Below are 13,216 nucleotides of genomic sequence, written 5' to 3' on the forward strand. Positions count from 1 at the left end.
GCGCAAAACTATCCAGAAGTAAAGGTGCAGCAAATAATTTAAGAATGTCATTGTTCTCCTCTTTCTTTAATTTCTGAGAATTCACAGCCCAATTGATAACTGTAGATGACGCTCAATGAATTGGATCCGACTTCACAATTGCACCGTAAGCCGGATCTTAAATAGATTGACACCAGCGGCTCGTTCATTGAGCTGAAATCAATTTGCATTGAAATCTGTCAAGGTGCATAGACTTCAGAAATCCGAATTGTGTTCTTCCTACGTCTGTTATGGCCTCTGCCGTAGAACTAGGTTTTAGTGATCAGTAATGTCTTCCATTCTAAGTATTCCTCAGGAACTGTGCTCCCACCCTGTGGTGGCGATTGCATTCCCGATTTGTTTCTTAAACCATTCTCCCCTTCTGTGAAACTTCCTCTGTTCGCAGACTGGAAGCGTGTTGCAAAACTTGGGGAAGTCATAGTGCATAAGCTGCATTTTCCTATTTTTGTCCTCCAGGTTTTTTAAAAAAAAAAATTAAAGGGAAAAAACCCACCACAAAATTACAGTAAATCAGTTGTAATCCCCGGGGAAGCCCCAGAAAGGATGGTAGATTAAAAGTTATGAAAGAATGTGTCAATCCTGTTGTTGTACATCAGACTTTATCCATTCAATAGCTGCACATGCAGGCGTAAATAAGGATGTGAAGTCTCATGGAGCAACCTCGAGTTACATCAGTTAGGAAATTTGGCCCCCTCTTCCTCTGTGTGTGTGGAATATGAGTTTCTGATAAAATGTGATAAGCCTATTGACCTGTTTGCTCAAGAGTTATCTCATCCAAACGTGTTCTTTCTTGGAACACAGGCAATTGGCTGATTCCAAGCTGAGGAGGGACTCTCAGGCATTATAAAAGTAGCCCTCTTCTTTGCTTGGGAATAACACATTCTAGGCCTATCAGAGAGAGATCGTGACAGCCTGAGAGCGGGGAAAAGAGAGAGAAAAGTGATTGAAAAGAAAGGGACAGGACCCATCGCAAGAAAGGAAGATGAAACTGCAACTAGTCTGCGTGGTCTTCATTCTTCTCAGCGCTGCCACCAGAAACACTTGTGCCTTCAAACTTCAGGTGAGAATCACATTATAAATTATGAGGCGGAATTTATGAGACGATCTTCCTAGTCAAGTTCATCCAATGGAACTTAGGAGGCTATAGGAAGTCATGGGACTTCATAGGAAGTCAGATTATTGAAACATCTGGCTAGGGAACATCTGCACTTGCTGGACGTGTCTCTTCAAGGTTTTAGGCAGGAGACATTCCCAGTCCAACTTAGACATGCCAAGGTTCGGACCTGAGACCATCTGCTTGCAAAGCAGATGCTCTGCCAATGGTCTTTTGGTGTCGGCCAGTTTTGTATCATATAACTGAGCAAAGGCCCCCTTAACTAGGATAGAGCAGTCTATTTGTGAACCTCGTCACTTTTACATGTGTTCACTCATAAATCTGTTCCAGCCTGTTTCCATATATCATCAGCATCTTATATTGTTAGGTGTTTTTTTTGTTTGTTTTAATCTTTCAAAAAATCTCTCTCTCTCTCTCTCTCTCTCTCTCTCTCTCTCTCTGTGTGTGTGTGTGTGTGTGTGTATGGGATTGTTTGAAAAAGATATAAGCTGTAATTATTATTATTATTATTATTTTTAAAAAAATCCTTAGGAAATTTCACATCTCAGTATTATGTTTTGGATGCATTTTCTCTTAAAATGTGCATTTGTGGGGTTCTAAGGGACTCAGGTGGCGCTGTGGGTTAAACCACAGAGCCTAGGACTTGCCGATCAGAAGGTCGGCGGTTTGAATCCCTGTGACGGGGTGAGCTCCTGTTGTTCAGTCCCTGCTCCTGCCAACCTAGCAGTTCGAAAGCACGTCAAAGTGCAAGTAGATAAATAGGTACCGCTCTGGCGGGAAGGTAAATGGCATTTCCGTGCGCTGCTCTGGTTCGCCAGAAGTGGCTTAGTCATGCTGGCCACATGACCCAGAAGCTGTCTGCGGACAAACGTCGGCTCCCTTGGCCTATAGAGCGAGATGAGCGCGCAACCCCTGAGTCGGTCACGACTGGACCTAATGGTCAGGGGTCCCTTTTATGCACACTTACCCCACTGAACTCAGTGGAACCTACCTGAGTAGATATGGATAGAATTGCGCTGTGAAAGTATTTTACTTGACAGTAAACATTTATTCCTGTACATCATTTAAAAATACACTTTGGAGTTCTTTTTTCGAGCCAAGAACTATGAAATCTCACAGAAAGCTTCGTTCCGATCCACATATTAGTCTAGCGGTATGACTCAGTGGCGCATAGCTTCACAATTAATTGTTTTGAGTTGCGTCGGACTCCATGAACTTGCAAGCTGATGGAGCTACTCTTAGGCCAAGCAGGGATGCCAACTTGATTAAAATATATATTTTTTTGGTGGGGGGGGGAGGTAATCCCCATCCCGCATAATTGACCACAAGACAAGGTACATGCACACCATTTGAATGGCAATGCCCATCAGCTTTGTGGGGGGGGGCGGTCCTCAAAAATATTTGGGGGGGGGCTGAAGGGACCTTGGCCCTTAGGAGTTGGCTCCTATGAGGCCAAGCCTGGTGGCCACTTGTGACAGATCTGGGGTGCCATGAAAGATAGCAAATTGTTACTTTTTCTAGAAAAAAATGCCTGAACTCACCACGAGCACCTCCCTTGTTATCTTAGAATGGCAATGGTGCCCACCTGAGAGGTGCCGGAACTGAGTTCTGGAGAGTTCCTGTCCTGCAGAGCTACAATTCACAGTTTTCTGGGACGAGAGAGATTGATTGCTAACCCTCTCTGGGCACTGTAGCTCTGGGACAGGGGCTGGGATGGGGTCTCCTAAGAACTCTCAGCTACTGTTATAGACCTCAGATCCCAGGTTTCTTAGAAGGGAGCCAGCACTGCTGAAGTGGTGTAGTCGTGCTTTAAAGGCATGCTGTGAATCTGGCCATGGCTGAACCAGGGTACTCACTACACTGATACCAAGGGGAAGGCGCTGGCCGCTCCATCTCAGAGCACCAAATGTCTTGGGCTGGCTTTGCTTGAAGATAGCCTCACTTTCCTCAGCTTTAGCAACTTATCTACAATAAACGGGGACTGTAACTGGCTTTTGCAGGGTTTCGGCAAGGACTTCGGTTGTCCCAAGTCCTTGTTTTCTAAGATCAGTCCCTGAACAATCACAATTCTCTCCTCCCCCCTCTCCCCCCCCTTTCCTTTGAGGAAAACTTCATTTAGTTCTGTATTTTCAAGGCTGTTCCACATTCTCTAACTAGCCTTTCTCAACCTGTGGGTCCCCAGATGTTGTTGAACTACAACTCCCATCACCCCTAGCTAGCAAGGCCAGAGCTCAGGGATGATGGGAGTTGTAGTCCAACAACATCTGGGGACCCACAGGTTGAGAACCGCTGCAAGCAGTGGTGCAGGAAGGTCCTTTCAGACTGTGGACTTAATGGCCCCTCTCTTTAGATGGAAATGGATATTTAGGAACATAGGAATCTGCCTTACACTGAGTCAGACCATTGGGTCCATCTGTCTCAGTATTGTCCACATTGACCAGCAGTGGCTTTCCAGGGATTCAGATAAGGGTCTCTCTCCCGGTGAAGGAAATTTCACTGAAATGCATTGAGTTGAATAAACAGTTGATTATCAGAAACAGTATTTATCTTGGCTGCTTTTGGCTTCTCTCTCTCAGCCTTACCTGGAGACATCAGGGATTGAATCTGAGACGTTCTGCCTGCAAAGCAGATGGGTCCCACTGACCCACCGCAAAGAGAGAAGGGTGTTTATGAAACCTGATTCTAAACCAGGGTTTCCCAAACTTGGGTCTCCAGCTATTTTCGGACTACAAATCCCATCATCCCTGACCACTGGTCTTGCCAGCTAGGATGATGGGAGGTGTAGTCCAAAAAAACCAGCTGGAGGCCCAAGTTTGGGAAACCCTGGTCTAAACTTTCCTAACTGAGCCACTGTGCTGAGGGAGGGTGGGGAGAACAAGGAGGGAACCAGAGTTGAAAATGTGCCAAGTCTGGCTTTTCCCTAACCTGTGAAGTTTGGAAAGATTTCTCCCCTTCAGTAACAGATGAGCTAAAACAAATCCCCTCCTTCTTTCTCTTCACAGACAGATGTTGAGAAAGACCTCACGAGCTTGGAAACGTACAAGACAGAGCCCAGGGCGAATACCGTTCAGGTGAGACCTATATCCCAGTGGTGCTTGTACTACTCCAGTGTGAAGGCAAGGGGGCAGCATGGTGCAAGGAGAAATAGATGTCTCTCTCAGCACCACACTAAGATCCTTTGGTGTGCCAGGCTATATTCCTGAATCTTGCTTTAGAGTAATGCAGCCTCGAAGGAGAATGCAATTCTGGCTTCTCCTGCCCTTCCTTTTGTCCCCACTCCCCACTTAAATCCCTTAAAAACAAAACAAAAAAAACAAAATGCCCATTCAGAAGAGAGGTTCTCTGTACAGGCTCAAAAGCATTCAGCTTGAGATACCTAGATTTAGTAAAATAAAATAAAATAAATTGTGGCAGTCCTACCTAATGACAGCCGATTAGGACCCTGAGAAGTCTAATTTGTCCTGGAATATAGAAAGCTCTCTTCTACTAGATCAGATCTGCCTGACACCAGGGTGTCAGAATGATCATTTTCTCGTCATCTTTTTTAACAAAAGATGCCAGTGGTTTGAATCAGGGATCTTCTAAGCTATGGCTCTTCTCTCAGGGCTTGTCCATACTTCCTCAGTCTCACACCTAGAAAGCCTATCAGGTTTTGTTTCCCCCTCTGCTTTCCCTTTCCTGAGAGAAAACAGTAGCAACTCTTAATTCCACTTGTTTCAATTACACTATCGGTATTACTGATTTATTTTTTATTTATTTATGCTCCCGTGCTTTATATTATCTGTTGTTTCGTATCCGAGCCTAGTTGTAAACCCCCTTTTAACCGCATTTGGGAAAAAGGAGTATACAATCTGTACCTCTTTCCTTAATAAACAAAACCAGGCCAAGCCCGGCTCGCAAACTTTGGCCCGAAAAATGCCCGTAGACCCTTTTCTGAAGTAAACATGAGTGACTATTAATTTCGTTCATTTTAAATTGCACTAGTGAATAGACCATACCCTCCGACCTTTCTCCAATGGAAACAGAGATGTCCCATTCCATAATGATCATTTTACTATTTATAACCCCACACATCTGACTGGGTTGCCCCCAGCCACTCTGGGCAGCTTCCAACATATACAAAACATAACAAAACATTTTTTAAAAGGATTGCCTTCAGACAGCTCCGGAGTCAAATAACACCATACCCTCTGATATTTCTCCAATGAAAATAGGAGAAGGAAAAGCGGGACATCCTGGGATCAAATCAGAAACCGGGACGGCTTCTCTAAATCAGGGATGTCCCTGGAAAATAGGGACATTTGGAGGGGCTGCTATAGGTCTTACTGGTTTATTTATTTATTATTGTTTTACTTTATTTGCGCTTTGTATTCAATCCTCATTGTGAGCCTCATTTTAAGCATATATGGGGAGGGCAGACTGCAAAACGAATAAATGAATCCATTAATAACGGGCTCTTTCTTCTCGCCACCACAGGCATTGCTACGGAGAGCCAAGCGCTTCAACAGCCACTTCCCCACCTGCCGCTACTGCTGCAATTGCTGCAGAAACAAAGGATGTGGCATGTGCTGTTGGGCCTGAGGGCCAAGGATGACTTTGGCACCACCGGGCCGCGCCCCGTCTCAGCACCACACACACACCAGGCTCCCCAATCTTGCCCCCCACCCCGTACTGCTCCCTACCACCTTCAACAAATTTTTCCTTATTTATTAGTTTGGCACTGTTTTTTTCGTTTGCTCGCTTTGTGGGCTCTCATTTGTTACTGTTGGGAATTAAAGTGTTTTTACCACACGACTGTCTGCAAGGTTTTTTTTACCTCACGGAGTGTTTGCGATTACTTTTTACCTCACAACTGCCATAGCAGGGGAAGGTGGGAGTTTTAGTCTCAAGCGCATATGGGGAACATAGGTTGTCAAAAGGCTTGTGTCCTCTGCCGTCCTCTGGTGGCAACTCTCCAGGGCTCCAGGTGCAGATAGACTCGTCTAAATAATTCTTATTTTTTCTTCTTCTTCCTTATCTTCTACTGGCTGATGCAAGCAATCTACGACCATAGCCTCCCTGATAGGTAGCCATCCGTTTTTTGCATAAAAAAACCCTCTAACCATGAATAACTCCCCATCTCCCAAGGATGGTTGTTTCACGGTCGAACAGCTAAAGCAGTCAGCAGGTCATTCCTAACGTTTAACCAAAATCCTCTTGTAAATTGAACCCAGTGGCTGGGGTCTGGCCCTTCAGAGCATCAGAACATACACTTGCTCAATCACCCATATAAAAGCCTTTCAAATATTTGTAGATGAGTATCACATCACCTCTTAAGAATCCCTTCTCCAGGTGAAATGTTATTGAGTCTTTCAAGCTAAGGTTTGGTCTCCTCATGAGGTTTTGGCCTCCGGTGTTTCAGCTCAGGATACACATGTGATGAAGGCTGGCGTTAAACTAATGTGAGATTTCTGTGCGTTTGGATGAAGATATTTATACAACTGGATTCTGCACATTACCCCAATTGCAGTGCACTAGAAGTTTGAACTTATGGGGAGGGGGGGAGGGGGCTGCATACCCTCCAACATTTCTCTGATGAAAATAGGGACGTCCCATTCCATAATGAAAAATTTACTATTTATACCCCGTATATCTTACTGGGTTGTCTCAGCCACTCTGGGCAACTTTCAACATATATAAAAAACAATGAAACATTAAAAAACCCTTCCCTATACAGAATTGCCTTCAGACAGCTGGGGGGGGGGGAGAAACCTCCATACCCACCAACATTTCTCCATTGAAAATAGGGGCATCCTAAGGAAAAGCGGGACATTCCAGGATCAAATCAGAAATTGGGATGGTTTTTCTAAATCAGGGACGTCCTTGGAAAATAGGGACACCTGGAGGGTCTGGGGTTGTACGTGTAGTGCTGCCTTTCTGTATATCATAGTATTGCGTGTGAAAATGTTTCAACACCCTAAAATGCTTCATAAATTTATGAATACAAGGGAGATGTAAGCATGAAAAACCAAAGTGGGGAAAAGGGGAATTTCATGCATAGAGGCCCAGAATAAAGTGTACTCAGACCAGTGGGGGGGTTCCAGGCTTCCAAACCTAAGGTCACCCTGGAGGAGGTGCACAGAAAGAAGACTGAAGTGGGGTGTTTCTGTGTGCTCAAAAGGTAACCATTTAGGAAAACTTTAAACACAAGGTGCTTCGTTCTCAAGAGAACGGTGTGCAACTTTTGTCATGTACATTGCCACTTCGTGGAAAAAACCACTTACCAAAACGTTTGTCCATGTGTACTTGCACAAAAAATAGCAGATCTTGCTGAAAGGCAAGACATGGAGATCTGCACTGATTGTTGCAATGAATTCCTTATTGTTGTTGTTGTTATTGTATCATTATAATATTATTGTATAATCTTAGAAGGGGCGTGAGGGTGATTATCAGAAAGAGACCCTAAACTTCTGAATTTTCCACTGCGCTACTGCCGATGGGGACGCGGGTGGCGCTGTGGGTTAAACCACAGAGCCTAGGACTTGCCGATCAGAAGGTCGGCGTTTCAAATCCCACGACAGGGTGAGCTCCCGTTGCTCGGTCCCTGCTCCTGCCAGCCTAGCAGTTCGAAAGCACATCAAAGTGCAACTAGATAAATAGGTACCACTCCGGCGAGAAGGTAAACGGCGTTTCCGTGCACTGCTCTGGTTCACCAGAAGCGGCTTAGTCATGCTGGCCACATGACCCGGAAGCTGTGCGCCGGCTCCCTCAGCCAATAAAGTGAGATGTGCGCAGCAACCCCAGAGTCGGTCATGACTGGACCTAATGGTCAGGGGTCCCTTTACCTTTACCTTACTGCTGATGAGAGCAGTAGTTTTGGGAAAGTCCTGATCGCTGGGTCTAGAGGGACCTGGAGGGTGACATTTGACCTGTGTTATGCAGTGGCAGAAAGGGAACTGCTTTATTTCTGACCGTCCTGTAGCTGTTCAGACAGGAGCCTGGTTGGGAAAGGAAACACAGCAACCCCTAATCTTCTGTGTGCTCGAAGAAGTCTTCTCTTTAAGTAAGCCTCCTGCCGCCAGCCCCGCTGAGAGATCTCCATGGCACCCTCCCTGCCACCCCATTCCCAAATTAATCACAGTAATAAAAGCCACGGATTCATGCTGAAAGTACAAAAATAGAGACATATACTTTGAAAGTCTTGACAGTAAAATCCACTGACACAATGGGCTCAGCACAGCAGGAAAGACCTCAGCCATAGAAAGAAAGACGGGATTAGAACAGCACAACCCTCCAAACACCCTTCAGTCTTGGAGAGGCTCAGTGCCATTAGCTATGCTCCTCGCAGCAAGAAATCCCAGGGGTGAGGATCAATAATACTTCCTCAGAGAAAGGAGCCTCGGGGGGTAAGGTCATAAATATTCCCCCTCATGGACTGGGAACTGGGGTTCTACACCCAAGAACATATCCCTGGACACACACAAAAAGAGCAGGAAGTCCTGAGAGTTAATACTAGTATTTTGTTTTCCCTGCAGCAGGGAGTCCCGAGGGTTTATACTAACAATACTCCCCCAGGGAATTGTAGGAGGTAACCATTGCATGGAGGGAGCCTCAGAAGATTTATTTGGGTGTACGAATTTGACACCATCCCTCCCTCCCCCCACGGCTCTCCTACTCGATCACCCCCATTGGTCTAGCTAGCATTACTTCTAGTTATTATACAAGCACTTGTTAAATAGAAAAAAAAAGCAAAAGGAAAGCATTTGGACAAAAGTTCTCTCCTTCCTCGGGTCAGACGTTGGAGTAGATCTGGTCGGTTCCAGAGGTGGGCTGCCAGTTGCCCAGGTTCCCGTAAAGTCCAGTCAGCTCACCGGCTGATACATTTTCATAATCTTCAGCCACCGCCATGGATTCGTAGGCCTTGGTGCTCAGATCCTAAAAAGAAAAAAGAGAAAGGAAGTTTTAGTCCATTTGAAGCACGTGGCTTCCACTAAGAAGACTGGGAACTGTGGTTTACCCTTCTCACGGGGCTACAATTCTCAGCACTCATAACAAACTACCTTATATGAACATACCCAGTCCCTTAGATCACCTTTGGAGGCCCTTCTCCAGTTCCCCCATCTGAGGGAGGCTCAGAGGGCAGTGACAAGGAAGAGGGACCATTTTAGTTGTGGCTCCCCATTTGTGGAATGCGCTTCCCCCAGTGAGGGCCACCTGGTGCCTTTGTTGACATATGTTTTGGCAACTTATCTCCCCTCCTCCCTGTCCAGGCTGTCGATAGACTAAGATGGGCACTGTTTTGTTACTAGTGTGTTGCCCAAGCTTCCTGTGGTAGGGTTGTTTTGATCTGTTTTCATGATATGATGGTCTCAAATTAATAATAATAATAATAATACGATTGCTTTGGAGAAGCTGTATATTGTCAGTGGCAGACCTACACTTGGGGGGCCTTGAACTGCCATGGGGGCCCCTTCGCAACCAGCAACAAGGTCTGGGTAACCTCTATTATCACCATCAGTGAGGTTGTTCCACATCAGATCACCAAACCTTTACAACATCTGCACTACTGACTCTCAGACTTTGGGATTGTTGAAATATATACAACAAGTCATCTCCTTTTACAAGATAGCTCAGTTGGTAGAGCATGAGACTCTTAATCTCAGGGTTGTGGGTTTGAACCCCACATCAGTCATTGCAGAGGGGTCAGACTAGACCCCTTCCAACTCTAAAGGTAAGGTAAAGGACCCCTGGACAGTTAAGTCCAGTCAAAGGCGACTATGGGGTTGCGGCACTCATCTCATTTTGAGGCTGAGGGGAGCCAGTGTTTGTCCACAGACAGCTTTCATGTGGCTAGCATGACTAAACAGCTTCTGGCGCAACGGAACACCGTGATCGAAACCAGAGCGCACGGAAATGTTGTTTACCTTCCCGCCGCAGCTGTACCTATTTATCTACTTGCACTCGCATGCTTTCAAACTGCTAGGTTGGCAGGAGCTGGGACAGAGCAACGGGAGCTCACCCCGTGGCAGGGATTCAAACTGCCAACCTTCCGATTGGCAAGCCCAAGAGGCTCAGTGGTTTAGACCACAGCGCCACCTGCATCCCTAACTCTACAGTTCTATGATTCTATGAAAAAATAATAATCAATCTGAGTCATGCAACTCATATGGGGTCTCATAGTTTTTAAGCAATGTGGACGAAAGCAGCTTCTGGGGCTCCTCCAGAATTAGAAGCCCGAAGCTTAAGTTTCATTATAGAATTATAGAATTGGAAGGGACCCTGTGGATCATTTCATCCAGTGCCCTTCAATGAAGGAATATGCAGCTGTCCCACACAGGGAGCGAACCGGCAACCTTGGCATTATCAGCCCCACACTCTACCCAATTGAGCTATCAGGGCTGAGCTACTTTCACAGTAGACCCGCCCCTGAGTATTGAACTGCCCTGAGCCTTCCCCTACATTGTCAGCAGCTGGGCTCTCTCCTCCCTTCGACTTGCTGTACATGTTGAACTGCTCCTCTTTCTTCTTGGACCTGGAGGGCTTCTCTACTTTGAGCGACGTCTTCTGCTCTCCATTTTCATCAGTGACATACAGCGTAGGGTCCTCCTGCTCCTCGTCTTCCTCTTTCTTCTGCCCCTTTTTTCTAGCGGCAGAAAGGGAGGGGGGGAAGAAAGCCGTGATGTTATAAGTGGGGTGTAGGGTGTACTGGTTTTCCCAGTAGTGATGTATGGAAGTGAGAGCTGGACCATAAAGAAGGCTGATCGCCGAAGAATTGATGCTTTTGAATTATGGTGCTGGAGGAGACTCTTGAGAGTCCCATGGACTGCAAGAAGATCAAACGCATCCATTCTTAAGGGAATTAGCCCTGAGTGCTCACTGGAAGGACAGATCGTGAAGCTGAGGCTCCAATACTTTGGCCACCTCATGAGAAGAGAAGACTCGCTGGAAAAGACCCTGATGTTGGGAAAGATTGAGGGCACAAGGAGAAGGGAACGACAGAGGACGAGATGGTTGGATAGTGTTCTCGAAGCTACAAACATGAGTCTGACCAAACTGCGGGAGGCAGTGGAAGACAGGAGTGCCTGGCGTGCTCTGGTCCATGGGGTCACGAAGAGTCGGACACAACTAATCGACTAAACAACAACAACAGGGATAAGGTTGTCAACCAATAGCAGTGGGAGAATGTAGCACCGTTCATGGAAGATTGATGCAGGTGAAGCTTCCCCAGCCGTGGGGATCAACTGCTCATGTCTGCAGATCAGGCTTCTCTGAAAGGCGCAGGAGCGTCAGCCCGTAAAATAGTTGGCAACCCTCCACAGTAATGGAGACGGGAGAGGATGGGGGAAGAGGGTACATAAGCTGGTTTTTGCTAAATAATGAAAGCCAGCATCTACTTGCTAACAGTGTTGGGGATGAATCCAGCTGCTCACCTGCTCTTCGTCACCTTGTAGATCACCGTTCCCAGCAGGGAGAAGAAGAGGAAGCCCCCAACGGCACCCCCAGAGGCCATGAGCAGGAGGGTGGTGTCCCCTGCAAAAAGAGATGGTGAAACCTGGCGGCTGTCCTTTGCAAAGAGGCCGTCTGCATGCAGATGAGATGCAAGGTCCCTTCTAGCAGTCAGCTGACTGGCAGAAATCCAGGTGGTACCTTCTCCATGACAGCTTCACCTGTTGGATGCTAAGCCTGCCAGAAAGGTCAGCATCAGCCCCTAGTATCCTTGGCCATCAGCCAAGCCCTCCAAGTAACTGGTGGTTCCTGCCTTCAGTCCTCCTTTTTGGTCCAGAATTCCAAAATGTGTCCGATGGCTTGATTTAGCCATCCTTCTCATTTCCCACAATTCCTCTGGCTTACTGCCACTCTGAGGCATCGTGGGGAATAAAATGAGTGTCTAGACCAGGGGTAGTCAACCTTTGTTTACCTACCACTCACTAATGCATCTTTTTTGATGGTCAAATTTCCTTACCGCCCACCAGTGCTCGATGGAAGGATGATTCAGCTTGTGCCGTGGAACCCCCTACCGCCCACCTAGAATCCTGAAACACTCACTAGTGGGCGGTAGGGACCAGGTTGTCAACCTCTGGTTTAGACCTAGAGCACAGAGCACTGCCATTTCAGAAGTGCAGGGGTTGGGTGAGGGTGGGGATAGATCTGGATCTCAACCGTGGCATGGAGAAAGGGTTTTATAACTCTCCTCTGATATGGATTGTTCCCCACACCCCCCAGGTCCTGTGTCCCTCGTTTAGTAAATCAAACAGCTAGGAAGCAAAGGCCCAAACCCATCACATGTAGTTCAGCCCTTACATGTGGTGAATCTACTTAATTCGCACATCTTGAAACCATGTACTGTAACCCTTCCAAAATTCGCACCCTTCTGACTTTTGCAATGTAGTACTCCAAACAAGTAATGTGAGTAATAATAATAATAATAAATTATAAATTATAAATTTTATTTATATCCCGCTCTCCCCAGCCGAAGCCGGGCTCAGGGCGGCTAACAACAATAAAATAGTGCAACATTCTAAAAACATTTCATTATAAAAATTAATTAAAATCAAATTGATGGCAACCATTAAGCTAAAGCTCTGTGAAGATTGCCAAAGGAGGGAGTCAGGCTGCGCCCTGACCAAAGGCCTGGTGGAACAGCTCTGTCTTACAGGCCCTGCGGAAAGATGTCAAGTCCCGCAGGGCCCTAGTCTCTTGTGACAGAGCGTTCCACCAGATTGGGGCCGCAGCCGAAAAAGCCCTGGCTCTACTTGAGGCCAGCCTAACCTCTCTGTGGCCTGGGACCTTCAGGATGTTTTTATTTGAAGACCGTAAGTTCCTCTGTGGGACATACCAGTAAAACTGCATATACTAGTTAAGAGGGGGAAATGCATTCTATGAGGGGAATTTGCTTTCAAAAATGTGCACATTGGGACAGATTCATACTAATTCACACTGACGTATCCTCATACCAACTTTTTTTATATAATTGTGAAGTGATGTGAAGAACTGAGTATTGGAAAAACAAGAAACAGAGAGAAACCAAAAGTGACAGATTTGTCCCCATGTCTCATGGAGATAATTTGTTTTGCATGCAGAAGA

The 13,216-nt window shown here is 46.3% G+C and overlaps 2 protein-coding genes across 6 annotated transcripts in view; one reads left to right on the forward strand and one right to left on the reverse strand.

The window, feature by feature from the left end:
• Nucleotides 1-908: 908 nt before the first annotated feature.
• On the forward strand, nt 909-5,944 carry HAMP (hepcidin antimicrobial peptide). The gene is made up of 3 exons (XM_083628240.1): nt 909-1,099; nt 4,156-4,224; nt 5,630-5,944. Exons 1-3 carry the CDS (start codon nt 1,022-1,024, stop codon nt 5,732-5,734), a joined length of 252 nt encoding a protein of 83 aa, XP_083484366.1. The 5' UTR covers nt 909-1,021; the 3' UTR covers nt 5,735-5,944.
• Nucleotides 5,945-8,296: 2,352 nt separating this feature from the next.
• LOC310768708 (B-cell receptor CD22-like) overlaps nt 8,297-13,216 on the reverse strand; it is a 31,047-nt gene continuing 26,127 nt past the window's right edge. For 3 of the 5 annotated variants that reach the window (XM_083627386.1, XM_083627385.1, XM_083627384.1), the window contains exons 7-9: nt 11,563-11,662; nt 10,592-10,775; nt 8,297-9,067 (exon numbers count right to left, since the gene is read on the reverse strand). In XM_083627386.1, coding sequence (XP_083483512.1) covers nt 8,924-9,067; nt 10,592-10,775; nt 11,563-11,662 — 428 coding nt within the window. In that variant the 3' untranslated portion in view covers nt 8,297-8,923. The remainder of the gene's footprint in view (nt 9,068-10,591; nt 10,776-11,562; nt 11,663-13,216) is intronic. The other 2 variants (XM_083627387.1, XM_083627388.1) reach the window with 2 other exon arrangements.

The sequence above is a fragment of the Podarcis filfolensis genome (assembly GCF_964270895.1).
Source record: "Podarcis filfolensis genome assembly, chromosome: 8".
Lineage (NCBI taxonomy): Eukaryota > Metazoa > Chordata > Lepidosauria > Squamata > Lacertidae > Podarcis > Podarcis filfolensis.

Coding starts and splice junctions, on each gene's coding strand:
- HAMP (XM_083628240.1), top strand. CDS start 1,022: ATGAAACTGCAACTAGTCTGCGTGGTCTTCATTCTTCTCAGCGCTGCC. Junction 1,100..4,155: donor CTTGTGCCTTCAAACTTCAG/GTGAGAATCACA, acceptor TTCTCTTCACAG/ACAGATGTTGAGAAAGACCT. Junction 4,225..5,629: donor CCAGGGCGAATACCGTTCAG/GTGAGACCTATA, acceptor TCGCCACCACAG/GCATTGCTACGGAGAGCCAA.